The sequence below is a fragment of the Conger conger genome, chromosome 6 (genome assembly GCF_963514075.1).
Source record: "Conger conger chromosome 6, fConCon1.1, whole genome shotgun sequence".
Lineage (NCBI taxonomy): Eukaryota > Metazoa > Chordata > Actinopteri > Anguilliformes > Congridae > Conger > Conger conger.
In genome coordinates, this window is record NC_083765.1 from 37,175,647 (window position 1) to 37,201,225 (window position 25,579).

The 25,579-nt window shown below is 44.0% G+C and overlaps 1 protein-coding gene across 1 annotated transcript; it reads left to right on the forward strand.

Annotated features, from left to right (window-relative positions):
* The first annotated feature begins 236 nt into the window (after positions 1-236).
* kcng4a (potassium voltage-gated channel, subfamily G, member 4a) lies at positions 237-12,294 on the forward strand. The gene is made up of 3 exons (XM_061246744.1): positions 237-472; positions 2,346-3,234; positions 11,054-12,294. Exons 2-3 carry the CDS (start codon positions 2,485-2,487, stop codon positions 11,912-11,914), a joined length of 1,611 nt encoding a protein of 536 aa, XP_061102728.1. The 5' UTR covers positions 237-472; positions 2,346-2,484; the 3' UTR covers positions 11,915-12,294.
* The last annotated feature ends 13,285 nt before the right edge of the window (positions 12,295-25,579 follow it).

The window sequence follows — 25,579 nt, forward strand, 5'->3', positions numbered from 1 at the left end:
TGAACTCGTAATTTTAATAACACCGGCAAAGGCTTATGTTCCAATATACTGAAATGTGGGTAGAACTCGCAGTGCTATCAATGGATTACGAGGACGCCCTCTCATATAGGCTAAACGCGCACACCTGACTCTGCAAACTCCTCTGGCGCTGGTGCGGACGGTGTTGCGCGCACGCGCATACGCGCATCAAAAACAGCGACTTCTGCCTGGGAGCCTTGTCAGACCGGACGGGACAGTTTTGCGTCCGACTCTTGTCTTCTCCTCTCAGTGTGTCTGAAAGCAGATATTTCATGAATGGCACAGGTGCGTTTCTCCTTTGGCACCCGGACACCTTAGCGCTGAAGTGTACTCTTCTCGCGGACATTCCAGAATTAGACTGGAGAGCCAACATGAACAGGAATGTTTTTCAACATTTTTAGAAAAGTGAAAATCGCTTTACATAAGTGAGGTAGGGACTCTCGGCACAAATATGGTGAGTGTAAACTTAATTTTTGCAGCGATTTTATCAGAAAATAATGCTACGATATTTGTTTAGTTATTTTATATAGGCTAATATTTTCCTTACTTTACCTTAATCTTTTTCATACCAATAATAAAAAACTGTTAATGACGATTATCCCTTGCTTTCATCCAGTTAATTCCTATAACCTGCTTTGATATCTAACAAGTTTAAAATATGTCCTGTTAATTTGATCAAGATAAAATCCTAATCGCATAGGCTACTGGGGGTGATGTACAATTGATACGATGCATATAGACATCGTTATGAGTGGCTCTTGCGCTGAGCACTGCCAATTAACGGGGTAATTCCTCGAAAGCCCGTCTTCGGGGATGTGACCGTATCACAAGTTATGGGGGCAGAGATGGGGAAATATAGGAGTTGCTATGTCCTGTGTTCATTTGTCCTAATCTTTTCTGAAGTAATGTCAGATCGCTTAATCAAAGCAACAAACCGTACACGATGCAAAATCGGACGAATAGCTCTACAATTCATTGCAGGACAACTGACCCTCGCACAGCATTAAAAACAATGGGAAGTGCAAAGAAATAGGATCAGCAACTCTGTTTTGTCCGCTATTTAAAATAGTCATAATTTCCAGAGGAAAATTAGATTCAGTGTATTGCACAGGGTATTACTTTTATTTAAGGCACTAACGGTTTCATTACCCTATTTATGTTTCCTATAATCTATAATGTGGGATTGCACGCCTCCTATTATAACATAAGCAATTGACCTAACTGTATGGCGAAGTGCCACGGAGATCCCTCCGAGGTTCCGGAAAGGACTCTAAACGAGTCTCCCGGGTTAGTGAAGAGAATGCTCCTGACGTCGTCACTGCGGCGCTTTAAAACACTTCCCTCAATTAACTTTCCACTCGGCAAAGCAACGCGCCCTCCGCTGGGAACGCTGTTACCAGTGGTACCGTTAATAAATAGTTTATCACTCTTCCCTCCCCCGAACTAGATGGAACACCTTGCCAACCACAATATGTATTGAATGTCTGATGGGGTTCCTGAATTTAGTTTTATTTTTTACGTGAACATTTGTTGTCCCCGTGGATGTTTACAATTGACATAGAAGTGTATAGCAGCTTGCCAATTCGCAGTAGCCTAATGATAAACAGGGTCTGAACATGACGTACTACGCATGTAATTTCTGCTTTTCTCGTCACTAATTGTAAGCCATAATCTGTCTAATTTTATCTGCAAGGCAGTAATAAGGTTATAAAATGCAATTTAGTACAGGTAACGGCTTATGTAAAATAAGCGTCTGTCGGCGTCTGAAATTACAGGATAGTAAAATTTTACCACACAAAATGTCTGATGGTTTTATGTTTAACTGTCTACTTAAAATGCGCAGCTGGGTTTATGCAGGCTTATCTTCTTCTGTAAACTGAATACTGATAAGTAGAAAAAGATGGAAACAACAGAGAAGAGAGAGGGAAAGGGAGAGAGAAAACGGTTGAAGAGTGTACAGACATTCTATATTTTACCTTTCTTTTTTTTTGCTTCAGCCAGTAAGAGAGTGTAAATTTTATACATCATTTTTTGTAAGGATTTTTACTTCTATTATTTTATTTGTCATCTTTGCTTTGGCAACGTTGTGTTATGCTATGCCAATAAAACACCTTGAATTTTTCGGGGAAAATAAATTTACTGAGAGAACGCGAGAGAGAGTGGTTCTGGCTCTGTTAGACCACTGAGCTGGGCCAAGTTGCTGTGCTGAAGGACAGCTCAGAGGCTCTGTGTGTGTGTGTGTGTTTGTGTGTGTATGTGAGAGATAGAGTGAGAGAGTGTGAAGAGTCCTTCAGAAGTGATTTATCTGCTTCTCTCCTTTTACACAGCCTCTGCTTGTAGCTGCCCCCCTCGGCCCTCCGTGAAAGCTTCAGCCATCGATCGGGAAGGGCACACCCTCTCACCCCACCCCTCCCGCTCCGCTGCCGCTACCAACTCCGCCCCCCGGGCCCCCGCCCCCATGCTGCCATGCCCATCATCAGCAACGCCAACCATGACCTCAGCCACCTGTCGCTTAGCGACGACAGCAGCCTGGACCGGATCTTCACCGAGATCCCGGAGACCGAGACCATCAAGGGCGTCTACTACCAGCGCGCCCGGCTCATCCGCCGACCGCAGGACCTGCTGGCGGTCGACCACGCGGCTCAGGCGGTCATCAACGTGGGCGGCAACCGCTACGCCTTCCCCTGGACCACGCTGGAGCAGTTCCCCCTGACACGGCTGGGCCGGCTGCGCTTCTGCAGCAGCTACGAGGAGATCGTGCAGGTGTGCGACGACTACGACGAGGCGGCCGGGGAGTTCTTCTTCGACCGCAGCCCGTCCGCCTTCCGCGTCATCCTCAACTTCCTGGCGGCGGGCAAGCTGCGGCTCCTGCGCGAGATGTGCGCCCTGTCGCTGAGCGACGAGCTGGCCTACTGGGGCGTGGAGATGGCCTACATGGAGCGCTGCTGCAAGCGCAAGATGTACACGCGCATGGACGAGGCGGCCGAGCGTGAGCGCAGGGAGGAGGAGCGCAGGAGGCGCAACGCGCAGGCCGGGCCCCCCGTGGAGGAGACGCGCTACCGCAGGGTGATGGGCTGGCTGAGGGACACCGTGGAGAACCCGCACTCGGGCGTGCCGGGCAAGGTGTTCGCCTGCCTCTCCGTCATCATGGTGGTCATCACCGTGGTCAGCCTCTGCATCAGCACCATGCCTGACCTGAGGGAGGAGGAGGACAGGGTGAGTGAGCCCCCCCGCCCCTGTAAAGAAGTAACAGCGGCAGATTAGCAAACTAGCTAGCTCAGTAACGTAGCTACTGAGAGATTTGATATAATACATTACACTCCTGAGACCCTGCGCCCTCAAACGAGGACATTCATTCAATTTTGGCTTCTTGGAGCTCTTGTACAGTATTCCTCTTCACATAATGGACAATCAATTGAAATTAAATGAAATATATATTTTCACTGCCGTGTTTTTGTCACACAATAAAATCTAAAATACTTGCTCATGGGTCTCATGAGGTTAAAGAAAAACTGCCTGCAAAAAAAATGATGTTCTCATAATGTGTGGTTGGCTGAGCTGAACCTGCTGGCGTACCTGCTGTTTGCAGTCTTGGAGGCAGCAGCTGCCTCCCAGGCCTCACTGAGGGAAGGAGAGCGCCGAGGGCGCCCCGCTCCCCACCCGCTGCCTCCTGCTGGGGAGGGGGAGAAATTGCAATCACACTTTCGCACAGTAAATTGAGCTATCTGCCAGCTCAGTTTACTGTAATTGGTGTGTATTTACACACACCGATGCCTGTTCTAGACTGAAATTCGAACCCGGCGCAGCGGGAGGGTAATGCTATGCCCTGGGGAATGACACACCCCCCCTGTTTTACTCATTCTTAATTCAGGGCAGAACACGCAGGTCAGGAGACCAGTGTCTGTATGACGTTTTATAATGGTGTATGGATTCTAGTCACACACATATACACACAAACACACAGGTACAAGGATTCCTTTGTGAGGGTTTTAAAATGGCACATCCCTAAGGCATATCGTGGAGTACAATATGTTTCTCTTTGCTTAGTATTCTGTTCCCAACATCAGGCTTGACACAGATGGAGAAAGGAAGAAAGGCTGCCTGTCATGGCTCGCATCAAATTCAAAACATTGGTGCTAGCCTTCCAAGCAGTTAAAGGGTCTTCCCCAGCTTATCTGCAAAAAATCATCAGACCCTACACCCCTGCCAGACCTCTTCGTTCAGCCTCCACAGGCCGCTTGGCACCTCCCCCTCTCAGAACCTCCACCTCACGCTCACGACTACTGTCTGTTCTGGCTCCACAGTGGTGGAACGAACTCCCCGTTGAGGTCAGAACTATAGAATCTCTCCCCACCTTCAAGCGCAAGCTGAAGACACACCTCTTCAAGCAGCACCTCTCCCCATCCCTCCCTACCTCCCTGTGAACCTTAATTGTTGTCTCTGTGACTTGCTTTGTGTATCGGTATTTTTAGTTGGCTAGGTAAGCAGTGTTTGGATAGTTAACTTTGGTAACTCTTGCTCTGTTTGTTTGTTTGTTTGTTCAAAAAAAAAAAAAAAAAAAAAAAAAAAATGGCCCTTGTCCTTATCTTTGTTGTACAGGTAGCAGTTGAAATTGTACATACCTCTAGGGTCTTTCAGCGAACTTATCCCTGGTTATGGGTATGCACTTTGTTGTACGTCGCTCTGGATAAGAGCGTCTGCCAAATGCCAATAATGTAATGTAATGTACTGTATGAGTGAGCTTGGCAAGAATGTTCTCTGTTAGTGAACATACCTCTCTCTCCTGTTCATTTGTTCTGAAATCACACTGTTTTCGGACTATACATCTCAGATTTTGGCCGTATTCATGACCTAAATGATCATACTGGTCTGTCAACAAATTTCTTGGACTGATGCTGGTGTGTCCTTGGACCATTAATACTGTGGACCATACTTCCCTGTCCTCTTACGGGCTTTAGACATAACCAAAATTAATGACCAAAATGTCTCTGACCGATATTTTAACAACCATTAGTTTGTGATTTAGACCATTAAAGGAGTGCACTCCTCCATTAAAGGAGTGTTTTTGTGAAACAGATAAAAGATTGCTGTTTTGATACATCTATACTGGCAGACAGGTATTTGTACTCTCTCTGCAGTACAGCTAAGCACAGGGTATAGTCTGTAAACAAGCCAGCGGGGTATATTGGCATCGTCCGCATGGCAGTATCTGTTGAAGCTTGTTGACGGTGATGGCTGGTGTTTTTTTATTTTGTCTACGATTGCTACAGTTCACGACAAAGCAATTTTTTGGCATTATCATGATGTCTGTGAGGGAAAAATGTAATTAAATGTACTGTATATTCAATCATGAAATTGGATGGGCTTAATGAGGTGGCTATAAAAAAGGAATTTATGTAGTTAGACACAGATATAAATTCTAATGTAATGAACCTAAACAAAACACAGATTTGAGAGATGAAAAGAAGGAAAAGTATTGTAAGGATAATGTATTGAGTGTAGGTCAATGGGGGACAGTGTATCCCCAGTGTATCTCCATTAGTTGAAAAATGAATCAGGGGATTTCCATGTAAATGTTTTTATGTTAACTGTTTTCCTTAATTAGGAAACACCTGAAGTTTGTAAAAGCAGACAGAAATGTTGAAAAAAAGTTTCTACGCTTGGCCGAGGTGGAAAGGTTGGCATATCGTTAAAGGTAATAAAGGGTGATGGAAATCAATTTGTGAAATAAATGACCGAAGTCGAATGCTTCCTCTTCAGAAAGCCCAAAAGGCAGCTGGCATGCTCTTGATTGCGTAATCTTCAGAATCACGTCCTCTTCAGAATATTCGCCAAACGGTAGTTGACGGAAACTCACACTGATTTGCATTTTCTTTCGTCAACTTCACTTAACATTTGCCAAAGATTTGAATTGAAATTTAACAGTTGATGATGAGCCAAAGACAAGGCTAGCCCCTGCATGGAGAGGTGTCTTAGCAACAGCTTGCCTGGTGTTCATGCAGAATTTAATCTCAAGGTAATTACCTGATCAGGATTATAATGGTAGATAATGTGTATGTGTGTATCTTCTCATGCACACGTGTGCGTGCACAACACATATGTTCAGTTGTGTGGCCATCTTTCATTTCATTTTGTTTCCTGAGAAGTTATCACTTGAACACTTGCAAAGTGACGTAAATGCACTTATTCACAAATGCAACCAGGCTTCCTAATTTTTTCATGAGTTCAGGTGTTTAATAGGCCAGCAGGGCTGAGCAAAGCGAAAAACATTTCTCCGCGGAGCTAGTTTGATTATTTTCTGGGAAACAGAAGAGTTTAGGCGCATATGGTCTGTACTTACGAGACGCCGCACACAAGGTGGCCCAATAAAGCAAAATGTTCAGTCTGAATTCAAATCTAATTCTTTCAGCTCTAAAGTACATATTGTCCCTATTGGACGCATTTAAGCACCATTAGAGTTGAGTTCCCGCTAGAGCTCTCACACAACAGCCCTCCACTCAAGGTGGAGTTTCCATTTAAAAGCTAAAAGGCACGTTGTCAGCAGGGTTTAGTAGGCACCAGTTACCGCATTTTCTGTGGGGAGGTTCAGGAAATTTGGGTTTGTGTAAGTGGATAGCAATAGATTACACTCTCAGTGAAGCAGTTTAACGGTAGGCAGATGGGGAGGGGGAGGCACTTTACATGGATTTACAGTGCAGTCCATAAGTATTTGGACGGTGATACACTATGTATAACAACCGCTACAATTCCCACACTGTTCACCCAGTAGGGATGTAAAAACCCTCAGATTAAAGCTGAAAGCACTTTAACCACTGTAGTGGTTGCTTTATATCTGTTGTTTGTGTGCTGGAGTATAGAGCAAAAACCACAAAATAACTGTGTCACTGTCCAAATACTTACGGACTGCACTGTATCAAATGTCAAATGTCAAACTGTCAAATGTGTCATAGACCGACCTCAGTGCGACCAAGGCCTCAAAGAGCACCGTCACATCTTCTGCGATGCTAATAAAATAACGTTGGCTATCAGAGGATAGTCGTACCCCCTCTGCCCCGTGATGCGCTGGCACCGCTCCTGTTCTGGGAAGTGCTGCAGAGGCAGTATTTTCAGACCTTGAAAGACAGCTTCGTGGGCCGGCCGTGCGTTCGTTTCTCTGACTGCAGACTCATTTCGCATTCTGGCCATGCGGGGCACCCCACGGCGGGGAACGCTTTCATCAGTCAAGTGTTTCGCTGGCCCATTAACGGAATCCAGAGCTGAAAAAAACCCTTAATGTACTACCGCGTGCATTTTTATCTTGTAACATAATGCTGACAGCGGTTTATTGCACTTAAAGTGTAAACAAGTACTTCATGGGCCATTTTCACAGGCCCAGATTTAGCCTCGTCTTAGAATTCATTAAATTTAGCTTCAGATTAGTCCAGGCCAGTGGTCTTCGTTCCTGGTCCTGGAGAGCCACAGGGTCTGCTGGTTTTTGTTTTTGCCTTAATAGCAGCCACTCATTGAAACCCAAGAAACAAGGTGAGGTGATCAATTAAGTACTGAGTAACATTGAAAGCCAGCACACCCTGCAGCTCTCCAGAACCAGGAATGAAAATCACTGGTCTAGGACTAAACTTAATCCGTACCTGTGCAACTGGCCCTAAAAGTCTGGCTTTGGATGGGAATGGAGAAGCAGGCAGGATCATGGCTGCTGAGTAAACCATCCATAACTTTTAGTCTCCTGATACACGCCCTTTACACACCACTTACATACAGTACATAGGAAGGGGAAATATTTATTTGTAGTTTAAGCATGCGTTTGCATGTAATGTATGTATTTACAGGTTGCTCTCATGTTTAGTTTTTTCTCTGGTTCATACATCTGTGCAAACTACAACATACACTACATTTTTATGGTAGTTTACATACATGTGAAGGTATTTTGTAAGTGTAATTGTAATGTGTAATATTTTGGCCTTTTTAATGAATTCCATATGGGTACCTAGAGATTCATTTTCGGGACATTCAAGGTCAGTAGGAAAGAAGCGTGTCAGCGATATTTGTTCCAGTACTCACTGAGATTGAGTTTAAATCCTATAGGACTCTGTAAGATAGTGGAGTAATACAGCGTAGCGTACTGGGGATTACTGTCATGTAGAAGGATTCCCGAAGTTAGACACACACATATAAGCACAAAGGCACGCAAACACATACGCACACACACACAAATACCAATCAATCCCTCCAACAAACACACACAGGCAGACAGTCATGCTTGGATGCAGGCATACATGCACACACACACACACACACACACACACACACACACACACATACTTAACCACATATTAACCTGTATGTAATCTCTCTCTTTCAAACACAATAATGGACATGTTAACACAGACAAACACATACATGTTAACATGCGACACTCTGCATGTCACAGGGTGAGAAGACTGAAGGTGACCCTGCTGGCAGAGGCAGAGGCCCTTGGCAGTTTTGTGTTCTGTGAAGTGAAGAGAGGAGAGGGTGAGCCAAAGAGAATGCGGCGATAATAACGTTGAGGGAATATTACATAATGTTACATTATTTTCAAGAACAGCCAGCTTTCTGCAGCGCTGTCTCCTACAACCCTGACACAGCCATCAAAACCCCATTATGCCCAGAGCCGCACCACACTGGTGCTGAGCCTGTAACTGGTGCCAGTAACCATAATGAAGTGACAGGCCTGGTGCTGCTAATTCAGTGTGTGTGTGCTCCTTGATGGATATATGAGTTTATGGGTTGTGAAAGGTACAGTCTGCCATTCTGTACAGCTGCCTGTATCCCCACACCCCCACATACTCTCTCCCTGTCTGTACCTCACACACCCTCTCCGAGTCTGTATCCCACACACCTCTCTCCCTGTCTGTACCTCACACACCCCTCTCCCTGTCTGTACCTCACACACCCCTCTCCCTGTCTGTACCTCACACCCCTCTCCCTGTCTGTACCCCACAAACCTCTCTCCAGTCTGTTCCCCACACACCCCTCCCCCTGCCTGCACTCTACACATCCCCCTGTTTACAGGGCTGAGGCTCAGTGGTGGAGATTCCTATTCATTAGCACTCAGAGGGAGGCAGTCGAGGAAAGCAGCACCCTCTCATGCAAATCAGCCAATCACAAGAACTGCTGAGTGGGCGGAAATTTTGATGAACCAGTTTATGTGTCGTGCAGACACACACACACACACACACACACACACAGACACATACACACACACACACACACACACACACATACATGGATGCACACACACAGACCAATGCTCATATGGTTTTTCTTGCCCCGTGTACAATCATGCAACAATAGTGGAATCCATTGAGTACATTGATAAAACATAGGCCATGCCATGTCCAGGCCAATGCTGTAATCAGTTAGCACTGAGAATAACAATTTTCTACAAGAGATCAGGCCACACAAGTTGCATAATGGTCATGAAGACCAGGGAGCAGGTTCACTGTGCCAAGATAACCAGAGTATCGGGTCTCCAGTCCCTTATGCATTTTAAAAACACTGGAGCAGATGGTGCAGGGACATTAGAGCACGTGGCACCTCCTTACTCTGGAAGTTGACAGCTGTGTCACTGTGAAATATGTCCTCATCACGATACCATATGTTGAGGGTTCCTTCTGAAGGTAATCAGGGTGATTAATTGGCTGAGATATGCTTAATTTTTGTCCCACTTGTATAAAAATTGCCCTTTGGCTATGCCTCTGAGCCAGCTGGAGAAGATGGGGAATTAGCTGATCTATGCAGTTTAACTGCCAACGGTTCCAAAACTGAAGAGAGGAGAATATTTTTTTCAAATTTTCTCCCCAATTTGGAATGTCTAGTTGTATTCAGCCAGCACCGGTCGAGATTTGAATATTCAAATCAGGCAGTTCAAATCAGGCAGCTTTCATGACAGTAGAGCAGAGAGAAAATGGCAGTATTCATGTCTAGACAGTGTAGCTTCTATGGTATAGTGCCACAGGTGGTGGGTGCCAGGTATGAATTATGCATGCTAAATACACAGAATGTCAAATGTGTGAGTGTGTGTGTGTGTGTCTGTCAGCAGGTTGTTAATGAAGATGTGTCTCGCACACTGACTGGCACTGATCCAGAACTGCAGTGGCCAAGAAAACAAGCTTAATCTCCCATTCGGCCTGTATGATGCTTTGACTCTATGCTTAATATATGGCTGGGATTCGATCAATATTTCTCCTTCGCAAAAAATTTAAAAGACAAAGATTTTTGTGTAAGTACAGGGAAGTGTCTGAAAGAACACAGACTCTCTCAGACACACACAGACTGTGGAATATGTTCTATTTAAGTTTTACTGGCTTTAAAACAGGCGGCACGGATGGCGCAGTGGGTAGCACTGCCGCCTCACAGCAAGGAGGTCCTGGGTTCGACTCCCCGTCGGCCGGGGCCTCTCTGTGTGGAGTTTGCATGTTCTCCCTGTGTCTGCGTGGGTTTCCTCCGGGTACTCCGGTTTCCTCCCACAGTCCAAAGACATGCAGGTTAGGCTGATTGGAGAGTCTAAATTGCCCATAGGTATGAGTGTGTGAGTGAATGGTGTGTGTGCCCTGCGATGGACTGGCGACCTGTCCAGGGTTTATTCCTGCCTTTCGCCCAATGTATGCTGGGATAGGCTCCAGCCCCCCTGCGACCCTGTTCAGGATAAGCGGGTTAAGATGATGGATGGATGGATGGATGGCTTTAAAACAGAAGCCAGACCTTAAACAGACACACACACATGCATACACACTCACTAACATATGTGAGATGAAAACTGAAACCAGCAAGTATGTAGAACCTTAACTGAAGACGAGTCAAATCTATAGCAAGAAAAACAGAATGCATAGTGAAAGAATGCTAACTTGCTTTCTCTCTGTCTTGCTCTTACTTGCTCCCTTACTTTCTCCCTCCTTCTGACTTATGCCTCCCTGTTCTCCCTTCTTATCACCCTCATTCTTTTTCTACATCTTTCTCTCTCACTTTCTCTCTCTGTATGCCTCCCTCTCCGCAGGGCGAGTGCTCTCAGAAGTGCTACCACATGTTCATCGTGGAGACGGTGTGCGTGGCCTGGTTCTCCCTGGAGTTCTTCCTGCGCTTCCTGCAGGCCCGCAGCAAGCTGGCCTTTGCCCGCGGGCCCCTCAACATCATCGACGCCTTGGCCATCCTGCCCTACTACGTCTCCCTGCTGGTGGAGGACGAGGACGAGGGCTCCCCGCAGCACGAGAGGCCCGGAGGGGGCAAGGGCTACCTGGACAAGCTGGGCCTGGTGCTGCGCATCATGCGGGCTCTGCGCATCCTGTACGTGATGCGGCTGGCCCGGCACTCGCTGGGCCTGCAGACGCTGGGGCTGACGGTGCGGCGGAGCACGCGCGAGTTCGGCCTGCTCCTGCTCTTCCTCTGCGTGGCCGTGACTCTCTTCTCACCGCTCGTCCACCTGGCGGAGAGCGAGCTGACGCCCGGGGCGCACGACTTCAGCAGCATCCCCGCCTGCTACTGGTGGGCCATCATCTCCATGACCACGGTGGGCTATGGGGACATGGTGCCGCGCAGTCTTCCGGGCCAGGTGGTGGCGCTGAGCAGCATCCTGAGCGGGATACTCATCATGGCCTTCCCGGCCACCTCCATCTTCCACATGTTCTCCCGTTCCTATCAGGAGCTCAAGCAGGAGCACGACAGGGAGTTCAAGGAGGAGGAGAGGGCAGCGGCGGAGGCAGCCGCCTCGGCCGCCGGAGAAGACCTGCAGGAGGGGGAAGACCGCTTCCCGCCTTCCAACAACTTCTACTTGAGCCTGAACCTCACCCAAGAGTCCCTCAATCTGCTGGAGCCTTCCACCGAGGAGAGTCAGCAGACCCTGCCTGCTGGGGCGTTCTGAACCTGCAGCGCAACCCTTGACATCTTGGGAACACTGGTTCTGTCTTGGGTTCTCTGGCAGGGTTTCTTCAGTCAGATGGACCAAACTGTTGTCAACTCCGTTTTTGGCCCTCGTTATCGATGGAAAAGCTGGGATTGCTGGGTACCTTTGATGAAACCTGGATTCTCTCGAATCAGACTACAGACTACTCTGTGCTTCCGTCCTGTAGCTCCTTGTCAAGGCACAACAGAACAATCTATGCTTCTCCTGCTGCTTATCCCTTTCTTTCACTGTCTTCCAGACCCATCTGCCTCTCCAGACACCAAAGGGCACTCAACAAACTATGGCTGTAGAGCTTTTTATTTAGAAAAAATAAGTAATATCTATGAGGTTGGAGTAAACTAGCGAGGGAGGCAAACTTCATCAGGGACTGAAATAAAAAGCAAATAAGTCCACTGACCCTCTGTGTTGCGTCATCTTTTTCTTCTGAGAAGCGTAATGTCGTTTTTGGAGCAATGCTCATCCATCATCTGCTTCCTGGCTGGCGTTCAGGTGCACCAGGCAAGGGCGTCGGGGTGTTTGTGGGTGGGAAAAATGACCTGGGTTTAGGTGAGGTCTCTCAGATGCTTTCCTTGGCCGAAGGACAAACGGTGGTGGTTTTGAGGTCACGCGATGGGAGCAAGACCATCGGGCGTAATGCCAGATGTGGGGATTATTCTTGATGAAGAAGGGGATTAGTGCAGGCAGGACATCTTGTTTCCCCCCCTTTCCATATGGGTACCTAGAGATCATGGAAGCTCCGAGTTGAAGGTCAGGGGTGGGGGGGGGATGCGCTAACACACTGCGGCTATTCAAGGCACGTTCCAAGGAAAATGTCTTTTTTCACTCTTTGGAAAGTCTCTCTCTCTCTGATAGCAGGAATGCTGATCTGGAGTTTGACCACGTTGTCGGGTCTCTGCGGGAGTCTGTAAACAGCTGACATGAGCAAAAGCCACTCCGTAATGCGGTCTGATAGCCTATTTATCTCGTACTGTTGGGCCCAATATTATGGGATAGCATAATATTCACTCCCTCACCTCATGAAAGACGGTATGCAGCATTCAATCACAATCACAAACAATGATTCTTTAATTCAATAATTAATGATCACTACTAGACATTCTGTTTGCATCACAATGTCAGTGTACTGAGTGTTGTCTGCAGTAAAACGTCAGTTCTGTGAGTGGTGTGTGCAGCAGAATACCAGCATAGAGTGGTTTGTGCAGTAGAATGTCTGTTATCTGTGGTTTGTGCAGTAGAATGTCTGTTCTGAGTGGTTTGTGCAGTAGAATGTCTGTTCTGAGTGGTGTGCACAGTAAAACGTCAGTTCTGTGAGTGGTTTGCGCAGTAAAACGTCAGTTCTGTGAGTGGTGTGCGCAGCAGAATACCAGCATAGAGTGGTTTGTGCAGTAGAATGTCTGTTATCTGTGGTTTGTGCAGTAGAATGTCTGTTCTGAGTGGTTTGTGCAGTAGAATGTCTGTTCTGAGTGGTTTGTGCAGTAGAATGTCTGTTCTGAGTGGTTTGTGCAGTAAAACGTCAGTTCTGTGAGTGGTATGTGCAGCAGAATACCAGCATAGAGTGGTTTGTGCAGTAGAATGTCTGTTATCTGTGGTTTGTGCAGTAGAATGTCTGTTATCTGTGGTTTGTGCAGTAGAATGCCTGTTCTGAGTGGTTTGTGCAGTAGAATGTCTGTTCTGAGTGGTTTGTGCAGTAAAACGTCAGTTCTGTGAGTGGTATGTGCAGCAGAATACCAGCATAGAGTGGTTTGTGCAGTAGAATGTCTGTTATCTGTGATTTGTGCAGTAGAATGTCTGTTCTGAGTGGTTTGTGCAGTAGAATGTCTGTTATCTGTGGTTTGTGCAGTAGAATGTCTGTTCTGAGTGGTTTGTGCAGTAGAATGTCTGTTATCTGGTTTGTGCAGTGGAATGTTTGTTCTGAGTGGTGTGTGCAGTAGAATGTCTGTTCTGAGTGGTTTGTGCAGTAGAATGTCTGTTCTGAGTGGTGTGCACAGTAAAACGTCAGTTCTGTGAGTGGTTTGCGCAGTAAAACGTCAGTTCTGTGAGTGGTGTGCGCAGCAGAATACCAGCATAGAGTGGTTTGTGCAGTAGAATGTCTGTTCTGAGTGGTTTGTGCAGTAGAATGTCTGTTATCTGTGGTTTGTGCAGTAGAATGTCTGTTATCTGTGGTTTGTGCAGTGGAATGTTTGTTCTGAGTGGTGTGTGCAGTAGAATGTCTGTTATCTGTGGTTTGTGCAGTAGAATGTCTGTTATCTGTGGTTTGTGCAGTCGAATGTCTGTTCTGAGTGGTTTGTGCAGTAGAATGTCTGTTATCGGTGGTTTGTGCAGTAGAATGTCTGTTCTAAGTGGTTTGTGCAGTAGAATGTCTGTTCTGAGTGGTGTGTGCAGTAGAACATCAGATCTCTGAGTGGTTTGTGCTGTCGAGTGTCAGTGTTCTGAATGGTTGTAATGTCTGCTCTGCAGTATGTGTTTTGTGTTTGTCTGACAATGTGTAATGTTTATTTTTTTAAACACTTTTCTCTTACTTTTTTCCTCTGAGTTTTTTTACTTCGCTCTTCACAGTTTCCCCTTAATCTCAATGTAATTCTTCCTCGCATTATATCCCTCTAATTTTTGACACTGCATTAGCTTTTGTTTGTGTGGCTTTACAATGTGTAACCAAAGCAAAGGTGACATACAGTATATCAGCAACAGATTCAACAAAACCATTGGATAACTACAATCAATGAGGGAAGGGCAATGTATAATGTATAGGGGAGAGAAAAAGAAAGGAGAGAAGATTTATGTATGTTCTCCTCTCTGACATCTTTTCTGCAGTTTAAGCACATTTTAATGGGTTGAGCTGTCAGCCTAATGGAGAGATCTGCATTCCTGTCTGAACACCACCACAAGCCTCCTGCCCCCCTTCCCATCACCCCTTCCTCCTCGGGGGCGTTTGCAACACCAGTCCCCGTGACGTCCAAGCTGACACTGAGATAAACACTGAAACGGGGCCACTTCAGAGTGAGGCTTACCGTTGGGCTAGTGCTGCGATTCACTGATGACCTTGAGTTAGCTAAAGTGATGTATTTTTTCCATTATAATATTTTAGTGCTTTCTTGCTTGCTAAGCAACATTTAATCATAGGGTACAGTAGGGGTAACCTTTCTCTTTTTGTACATTAATTTAAAATCTGTTTGTACCAGAAGATGAGAATTGTGTGTGGTGTGTGGTGGGGTTGGGGGGGTGTTATAGGAGGGGGGTGTCTTGTTAGAAAGGTCCTTCAAACTCTCTGACAGCTTAACCGGGAGTGCAGGTCAGCTCTCTGTACACAGAGAGTTTGTCCTCATTTTGTCATTTTGTCTGTGATCGGTGTTGCAGTTAGTCTCACAGTGCAATAGTCGATGAATGAGAGGAAAAGTCTTATTTGAAATTCAGAACATGACACTTTGAGTTAAAGGGTACAAAGTTATAAAGTGTCTGTGTGTGTGTGTGTGTGTGTGTGTGTGTGTGTGTGTGTGTGTGTGTGTGTGTGTGTGTGTGTGTGTATGTGTTCGCGCATGTACGCGTGCGTGTTTCACAGAGGTGAGAATATGCTATGTAGAATAAATAAAGGAAAAAGGTAAAACCTTGAGTCATGTCCCAGCATAACCCTGACCAGCTGCCATACTGCAGGGTTTCTCAGCCCCGGTCCTGCACAGCTGTAAGGTCTGAAGGCATACTTTAACTAACAAAGCAACTTCAGACCCAAGAACCCAGGTAAGGCCAGTTTATTGCTGCTTTCATTATTCAATGAAGTGCCAACGAGACAGCAGCACACCCTGCGGTTCTCCAAAGCCAGGGGAGCCCTGCTGTATAGCTTATTTCAGACATGGAGCAGTTACAGGCAGTCTCAGAGTCTCAGCGATGATTCATGTAGCGCGCCGTGATTACAGAGTGGGAAATGCACTGTAAAAATAGACTGTCTTAAGTGTTTTAGACTGGTAATGAGTAATTATTTCTCTGAGGTACAAAATATTAGCTTGCTTACCCATATTTCACTAAAGGCTAAAAATAGTACAGTATGTTAAGGAAAATGACTAACAATGACCACAGAGGTCATTCTGTTTGGTGTAGAAAGAAGAAATTTTGGCATGCAACTATACACTATAACAAGTACAGTTTTAAAAACTGTTCTGCTTATCGTTCCTTAAATGGTAGTTAAAGTTGGATTTAGGGAAAATGTCAAATTTGCTACAGATATTAATGGCTTAATGGCAAGTAAAATTTTCTTACCACATTTTTATTACCCCAGGAAAATCTTGAAATGAGGCAAACTCATCAACAGAAATAGGATTTGTTTATGTATAAGACAAACCTGTTGATTTACTTATTTTTCAATTTTTCCTTTTCACTTATTTTTTGGTTTTTGCAATGCGGGTGTGACAGACCGTTCCCTGTGCACCGCTGAACAGGCCAGTACAGGCAGAAGCTGCTTTGTCTCGTACCATCTGACTGCTCTCTCACAGCATTACAGTGGTGTGCACGTAACAGGAGCAAGTAAAGCCACTGAGACTATAAAAGGGGTCCTGCTGTATATCAGGCAGCAAAATTGAATCTGAGATTATAGGGTGCGCGTAGCAAAGATGAAGGCCTGCATTCAACATATCAGAAGAGAAAACTGGCACAAAGTATTTGAGTATTCAGAAAGTGATACTAACACAGTCCTACTTTTACACCTAAGAATAAAGCTATTCATAAAATACTTTTTTGCCTTTAAAGTGGCATTAACTCAACAGGTATATAAGATTCCTCACTGCTTTCAGTTGCTAAATACATGCTTTATGAATACAGTCCCAGACCTAGATGATTAAACAGGACTTTTGTCTGTGACCCACACGTTAGGCCAGGTCTGGTCCTGGAGAGTTGCAGAGTTTTCTGGTTTTTGTCAGTACTCAATGGTTTCAGATCTTCAGACAAGCTTTAATATTAGACAAGATTAAACACAGGAGATACTTAAGGAATGTGTTCATTTAATGAAAAAAGGAATTGCCCCATTAAACTTAATATGTGGTTGCACAACCTTTTTCAGCAATAATTACAACCAAATGATTTCTATAATTTGATGTCAGTCTTTCACTTCACTGTGGAGGAATTTTAGCCCACTCTTATCTGCAGAGCTACTTTAATTCGGACAGGTTTTCAGGTACGAAATGCTTATTTCAGGTTCTTCCACAGCATCTCTATTGGGTTTAAGACAGGACTTAGGCAAATACGTTTTCATGGCACTACAGATACGTTCACTTGGTTGCGATGTTTTAGTCCATCCCCAACTGGAGTCTTAAAAAAGGAGAGAGGCAGAGAGACACAATGGAAGTGAGCCCTGTTGTCAAACCAGCTAGGATCCAGCTAGGTTTTGAAACAAATAGACCAGCTAATAACCAGCTTAACCAGCTCAATTCTCAAGCTGGTCAAGCAGGCACAGCTGGATTTCACAGCATGGAATCAAGGACGAGGGACAGAAAATAACCAGAGCTGTTAAACCAGGCTGTTAAAACCTATTGATTTACATTAATGATCACATTTTAACAGATGGGTAATTACATTTATCACAGAAATCCAGGCTGAGATTTGATCGATCAGTTCTGATGGCAGGGCTCCCTAATTGAAGTGAAAGCAGACAAGGGCATTTGAGCCACCTGCAAAAGCAACTTCTACCTCACCGTACAAGTTCAAGGCCAGGCAGGTGCATTTTTACTGTTTTACTGAACAACAGACATGAATCACTGCAACCTCAGTACTGAACACTAACAGCAACATAAATACACAGTTTGTCTGAGTACTGTTCCAAGCAAATGTCTGAGGCAACAAAAACTTCCTTTCCTCATTATAGGCACAAGTACACAAATCACAAAGTCTTCAAAAAACATTGCTAAAAGGAAAAACAAAAAGTTATTGCGGTGAACCCTCTGATGTTATGCTGGTGCAGTCTTCTTTCTGCAAGTCTTTCATTTTGACACCTACAGCCTGGAGAGTGTTCTTGGTCTGTTCAACAGCTGAACAGGGGGTTTTCTTTACAATTGAAGGTACTCCTAGGTCCACTACAATGGTCCTCCAAGGTCTACATGTTTGACATCCCTGGTCTCACATACATTCATTTCCCTCCTCATTACACACACATTGCCTGCTCACACAATGTGTGTCCTTCAGATATATTAGTATATCTATATACTGTATATACCAGACTGTGTATATATCAGATATATTAGTACACAGTTTAAAAGCCATAAAGGTATACAATATGCATAACGTTTGCAAAGGCTTTCAATAATCAAGAAACCTAGGTGCTATTTTGATACCAAGTGCTGTAGTGGAAGCCTGCAAAAAAAATTATATTAATGAGGTTTGTAGGGCAAGAAAGGATTAAAAGAAAAATGACATCACTGAATGCTGTTACCAGCCTTGTTTTTGTGGAGTTTCACAGAACTTCAAAACTCCACAGACTGATCCAAAAAAGAAAAAAAGAAAAATAACAGAACGTGCGCTATCTATGAGTTCATTTGACAGCAGGAAAAATAATATGTCATTGAGTGCGCCCTCCTCGAAACCCAGGCCTGCTTTGAGATTTACAACGATGGTGTTTAACAACTGACAAAGGCCATAAATACGGCTGGAGGAACTAAAGGTGATAAAAATGCTTTAATCAATGATGGCAACAGAGTAATGAGACAGAGGCCATAAATATACGGGAAGTTACTGCGATAGCTGCGATGAAATTCCTTCCCATGGAAACGGATTGCTAGTATTTCAGAGCAGAGAGGTGTTCTGGTCATTGTGACACACCTGGGTGACCCCGCTTGGAAAGAGAGCAGTCATTTTGCTAAACAGCTGCAGCTCAGTGTCACGAGTCATTAAATTCACAACTGTTACAGAAGGTGGTTGAAAGAATGTCCAATGAACTCTGGCCTTGGAGGTTGTAGGTTCAAACCCAGTCCCATACCTTCGAGATAAAAGTATCGCTATTCCACAGATGATCACACTGAGCAGAGCTCCGAATCTTTAACTCTCTCTGTCACTGCCACCATTGTTGGTGACAAAATTGATTGCTCTGATTTGTTGGCTCACAGACCCACCTAGAAAGGAAGCACAGATGAATGGAAGTCAAATCTAAATGTCTGGGGCCTCATTTATAAAATGATCTTACAATCAAATTGATTCTTAAATAGTGGCTTGCACAAAGTACCATGGCTAAGTGGTCATTTATAACATTGCTCTTTGACATTTATATGATCATCCCTCCATGTAAAGTTTGTAAATGGCACGAGGTAATTAATTACCTGCTGGTTATGTTGAATGCAAACTAGTGTTTGCATGAAAATTCCCAGAGTGGGGTTTGTTCAAGCTTTCAGAACATCATTTAATTGATAATCAATTGGTAATATATGGTACTGTAGGGTTGCGTCAGATAGATGGTCAATGGGATTAACAAGAACAAGGGACATCTACCCCATAGTCCTGAGTAGGTAGACTGCAGTTCAATGGTTTTTGGCAAAACATGATAATGATATGACAGACAGATAAACTTTCTCTTACATCTCACAAACAGTCCAGAAAAACATGTTTCTGAAAACATTTGAGGTGATAAAAAAGTAATGCAGTTGCTGAATCTTGATTCATATTTTCCAGACAAGCTGCGCTGACATGCACCGCAAGGCTCTCCATAGAAGATGAATGGAATGCGGTGTTAATATGATTCATATGACGACTTGTAAATTTCTCAACTCGTTCCTGCCGAAGAAAAAATTCTAAATATGAGAGAATTGGTGAATGAAGTTCTCTTAAATCACTTTAAGAACAGGTCTGTTTTTAGGAGTGCTTTTTGCTTGAGGCCCAATGCTAGGCATGAAGAGCACAATAAATGTTGAAATAACGGTAAAGCATGTGCATTATTAAATAAAATAAATTATTAAATAAAATTGATCCCAAACTAATTTGAGGAGCTGAATGGGACACACAGCTATATGACCCTACATCACCTGAGATTTACACATATATCACATGTGTGTTGTGTGTAAAACACAGATTTACCACTTTTAACCACTTTTTTTCTCAATTGTTTTTATAAATCATGCATAAACATAACTTGTAATTATGATCTTAAGATTATGTTTCTCTGTAAATCGTCTTTGTGAGAGTCATATGTGAAAAGCGCAATCCAAATAAAATTTAATTGAAATTTAGTTTAAGGAAGTCAAGAACATTACATTTTCATAAATGAGTCCCCTGGTCATAATCTCATTTACACAAATTAATGTAAATGGCAGAATCTTCAATCATCTTAATCAATTTCTCTGCTCCTTTCCAACAATTGCATTGGTTCACATATCAGATCAAGGATCCTGCCTGTCCCAATAGAGGCTTTCGTGCATTAAAGAGAAGAGTTACGTATTGTGCCTTTCAAGGGATCACTGTTCTCAACTGTAAAAATTTATTTTGCTTGAATAAAATATCATAAATTATGAAGTAAAATTGCCAAGTAATCTCAAAGCATTTGCCTAATTATCTTATTCTGTAGCAAAATGTACATGATACATTAATAAGAGTTACCTTCAAAGAATATTTTCAATTTATTTTAAATCTGTATATTTCATCACCGTTGGGTGCTATAAAAGTTAGCACACATATTTCTGAACATCAGAGTCTGCAGAGCATGAAGGTTCTTTCATCTCTCGGCTATGTCATGACTTTTCCTTGAATCTAAACATGGCGAAAAAAGAGTGTGTTTATCTACAATTGTGTGTAAAATAAAATTCTGCAGAAAAGGAGGCCTCTTCCTCCTGTTTTCAGTTCACCAGATGAAAACCAGTCTGTACAATAAGCACCATGAGGTGATGTCCTAAGTAAGATGTGGACAGGGTCGACAACATTGTCATAATGGTCAGATTAACCTGTACACAGAGACTAACCCACACAATATTTCAAAGTGAACTGCCACTCTTTTACCTCTCTGTAAATTAAATGACATGACATTACATTACATTAATTATCCTGAGTGTGCAAAGTGCAAAGTGCACACCCATAACCAGGGACAAAAATCCCACCCACATCAACAAGCGGTTACTCTACCCTCTTGTAGTCTTCTCCTGAAGATGGACTTGGTCAATTTTTAGAAACGTAGCCTGGGAAAACCAGGTTTCTGTTGGATTTGGCATTGGTGGTTCAGTAGGGGTCAGAACCTCTCCCCCAGAACCTCATCCACCACCCCTCATCCACCACCCCACACCATCGAGTCCCCGAGTCCAGTACTAGGGACGCTTTGCTTTAGGGATACCATCTTCCAGATGCCACAGCCCAGGTCCCGCCTCCTGAATACAGCCATAAAACACCCTCTACCTTCTTGCCCCAGACAGCCACTTTAGATCAGAAATATATCCTCTGTTGACCCACCCAACTAAAAAAAGGATAATAAATAAATAAAACATATGTTAGGAATGTCATGACCATAAATTGTCCGAGAATTCATAAGACAGAAAGCTTTTTTATTAGATGCCCAAGATTTACTTTTATGGTCCAGCATGTTTAATTTAATGTACCACCCATTACAATTACAACAGGCCTCAGTGTGGCTAAGTGACTAAGAAATTAGGCTTTGTGGTTTGCTAGTTGTATGACCCACTCCTCTTCCACCCTCTGTAACCTTGGAGTTACAGTACTTATGTACTTAAGGAGATACTCTGGATGATGCTGCAAATAAATGGTGAAACAAAAATACACCAAGCATTCTCCTTGTCCATCATTTTTCATTTCTTTTCAGCTCATTATCCGTTTGCTGAGGTTAAACCCAGAGTAACAGTGAAGAACATCCAAAGAAAAAGGACCAGAAGGTCCTTATATTTGTATTTTCTTTCAGAGGGATTTTGCTTTCATAGCATGAACCTAATACCCGTATCAGCACAATACGAGTGCATGTTTGGGTTTAAATGAAATCTGAAAAATACCTCAGGTGAATGGGATTGCTTTGGATTAGACTTTGGAATTAGGTGGCCCAGGCTGGGTGGCCCGGCCAGGGATAAGGGGAGCTATTGCGCTAATCGCTTTACAGAGAAATAGCCGTTTCCACCCCGGGAATGTGTTCCATTGTAATGTGTCTGGTAATGCAATTCCCTCCTCGGAACGTGTCCCGTCTGCCGGATGAGAGGAGGCACAGCCCGGCCCCGCCGGAGGGAGCCCAAAGTGTGGAGAGCGCTGATGTTTAAATGATTTTTCAGCGAGGGTTTGTTTTCCCCCGCTAAGATATGACAACCCTGACTGGAGAGCCGAATGCTTTCCCGGCTCCGACGGGGGATGGGCGTCAAGGAAACATTCAATTAGTGTGACACCTCACACAGTGGAACTGTCAGGCACGAAGCACAGAAGCCATTGCAAGAGGCGGAATACAATAATAACTGAATTACTGATATAAGAAAGCTGACTGAGAGACTCTTGCTTCAGCCCAGCTCCGACTCCCTCCACCTAACTGCCAGCCTGGCTTCTCGCTAGAAGTTAGAGACTTCCTGGTCGAAAAGGCCCCCTGACTCTCCCCCAAACCTCATCTGATCAGGTGATTTGCAAATTAACTACAGTGTTTCTTTGTAATATATGAAATCCCCATCCAGTATTTCAAGTGTTCAAAACCGTAAGTATAATTTTGAATATATTATGCACTTTATCTTTGTGATTGATGACGTACAGGGTGCCATTTATAGGCAAAACCTCACAAAACAGTAACGTTATGAACTGGCCAACATTCAGTGATTGGAATCAGCAGATTGTTGCTAACGTTAAATGGAGCTAGTTTGGTGCATCTGTCTTGTGCGTGTACGCTTACACTTGTGTACCAAGATTGGAAGATTTGCCCACCAATACAACCATGCCACAAGCAGTGAGTGAGAGTAGCCAGTCATCAAAGTGATGGAATCATAAACCACATTCCTCATTGGAAAAACTATCACTGAACGGACATTAACTTTCAGTGGAAGGGGCCGCTTCTGTTCGTAATACAGTGAGTCTACATTAGGTCTCTGTACTATACAGAGCTAGCCAGAATTAACTTAGTGGACCCAACTTTAAGTTGCTAGCTAACGATGCTTTCGAGCCGCTTCATGCCAATCTAACTTGAATACTCCAAATCAAGAAAGATGCAAGCTTTTGTCTTCCCTGTTATGTTTTAGTAGCCCCACATAATGGATTATTACATTACACAATATTATACATATTTTCTGCATCGGCATCACCATAGCAGTTTAAAAGGAGGAATGTTTGCAATTTCTGCGGGGTTTGCTTTGCTTCCCAGTGTGTACTTCTATTGCTGGAGGTAAATAATTATCCCTCTACTACTACGCTCATAAAGATAGCGGGTGGTTTCACCAGCATCCAAAAACACGTTCCCTTCTCAATGCTCTTGTTCATTGAAAATAACCTCATTTAAAAAAGTTGCGCTTATTTCTGCTGTCTGAGTGTGATTTCACCAGGGTTTATATTGGTCAGTGGTCTTCAACCCAGAGCTACAGGGTCTGCTGGTTTTTGTTGTTAGGCCTCTCTGCTTTTAAGAAGAAAGATAGGGTTCACTACTGTTTGTTGGGATCATTGTCTTCCTGTGGGATGAAGCACCGTCCAATGAGTTTAGAGGCATTTGGTTGAATTTGCTTCTGTACAAATTTTTATTTTTTAATGAATTCAGCAGTTATAATATCAATCAAGACAAGTGAACCAGCACCTATGGCAGACACACATTCCCAAACTATAACACCCCCAGTACCTTGCTTCATAGAAAATAGGGAGCGTTTTGGATCTTGGGAACCTGCTTTTGGCCTCCACAATGCTCTTATCATTACACAGATACAAGTCAATCTTGGTCTCATCTGACCCTGACATTGGCACAACTCTGGTCTTCATTTTGACAAACAGCAATACCAGACTCCAAAGGAAATTACAGTAAAAGCCTAGAGTAAAGACTAGATTATGAAAGCTTATACCTCCACTAAAAAGTGATTGAACACACCTGACTAATCAGAAACATCTGTGAATCCATTTGTCCCAATATGTCACGGTATGGTGCCCTGAAATTGGGTGGATAAAGTGCTATAGTTTCTACATGTATTTCTAAAATACCCTTCAATAAAGGCTGGGAATCTGCACTTTAACCACATGTTCATTCCAATTCAATTCAATTTTATTTGTATAGCGCTTTTCACAGCAGACTGTCCCTAAGGCGCTTTACAGAGCAGAAGGGAAGAAAAAATGGGAAATACCAGCCCTAAGCCCCAAAATAGGATATGAGGTAAACAACTCCCTAGTGGGAGAAAAACTGTGCCAAGAAAAAACTCCCTGATGGGAAGAAATCTCGAGAGGAACCCAGCAATAGGCGGATGCCCATCCTCCCCTGGCCTACAGGTTGAGATTATAACCAGGTATTAAACTAGCAGGTAATCTAGATGGATGGATGTAAAGTGTGTGGCTCAGAGGGTAGGGGGATGCATCTGTAGCTCCAGGATATATCAAAGTGTGGGCATGAACCAGGGGAGGAGTAGGGTTGCATCAGCCCACAACCTCAGAGCGGGAGTCCAGTTTGAGTGGTCCATGAGCTCGGGGGCAAAGGGGCAGGAGCCCCAGGAAAAAGAAACAAAGAAGGATGTGAGGCACAAAAAATTATTTTCTCAGCACATAAGAGTAAAATGTTCACATACACAGAATGCCTGTACCACACGTACCTCCCCGGTGACTAAGGTTAGAAAATAAGACTAACTAACCCCACTGGCACCTTTGATGCATGCTCAGTGCCACTGGTTACATGTGGATTTCTTTCAATCATGCGAATGGGAATTGTTTGATTTAAAATCTGAAATTGTGATGTATAGAGCCAAATCAAGAATTATGCCAAGACTCACTGTATAACAGCAAAAAAGACACATTGTTTGCAATAGCAACTTAGAGGTGGCATAACTGCCAGTGTTGATTGGTTCCCACGGGTCCTGCGGGATCCCAGTCCTGTTGCATGGTTCTAGCTTAGACCGCTTTCTGTGGTATTTTTACAAATATATCTAACCTCAGATGGAATTTTTCAGAAAATAAAACATGATATTTTAACTTCTGAAAATGCTTTGACTTCTCTTTGATGTAATTACAATAATTCAGCGTGTCACTCTGCCAGAACAGGCAATGTAATTTACATTGTAACAGAAGGGCAGAGTGAACCAGCGGTTCCCAGGTGTGTTTGTTAAGCCGTAGACCTCACCTCCCTGTTGTTTACCTGCAGAAGGTCTGCAGTCACAAGGGCCCGGCTTCAAGTGCAATCTGAGCACACAGCAGCCGGAATATTCCATGCCTGGTGCACAGAGGAAGAAACTGCCTGGAACGTACGGCTGGAAAACACATGGAAAAGACCTTCTAAAAACACCAGAGATACACAGATACACCTGAAGCACACCTGGCGGTCTCCTGTAGGTAAGGGATTTCACAAATGTATTCATGTAAGATAGAACAACAAAGTGCAGTCACTAGGCAACTAGGTAGTAAGGAGAGGACAAATCAGACTGAAATTGTTTTTGTTTTTTGCATTATTTTATGGGTAACAGTGAGGCCATACAAACTTGATGAATAGTTAATCAACAACAATCCATCTGTTTCCGAGTT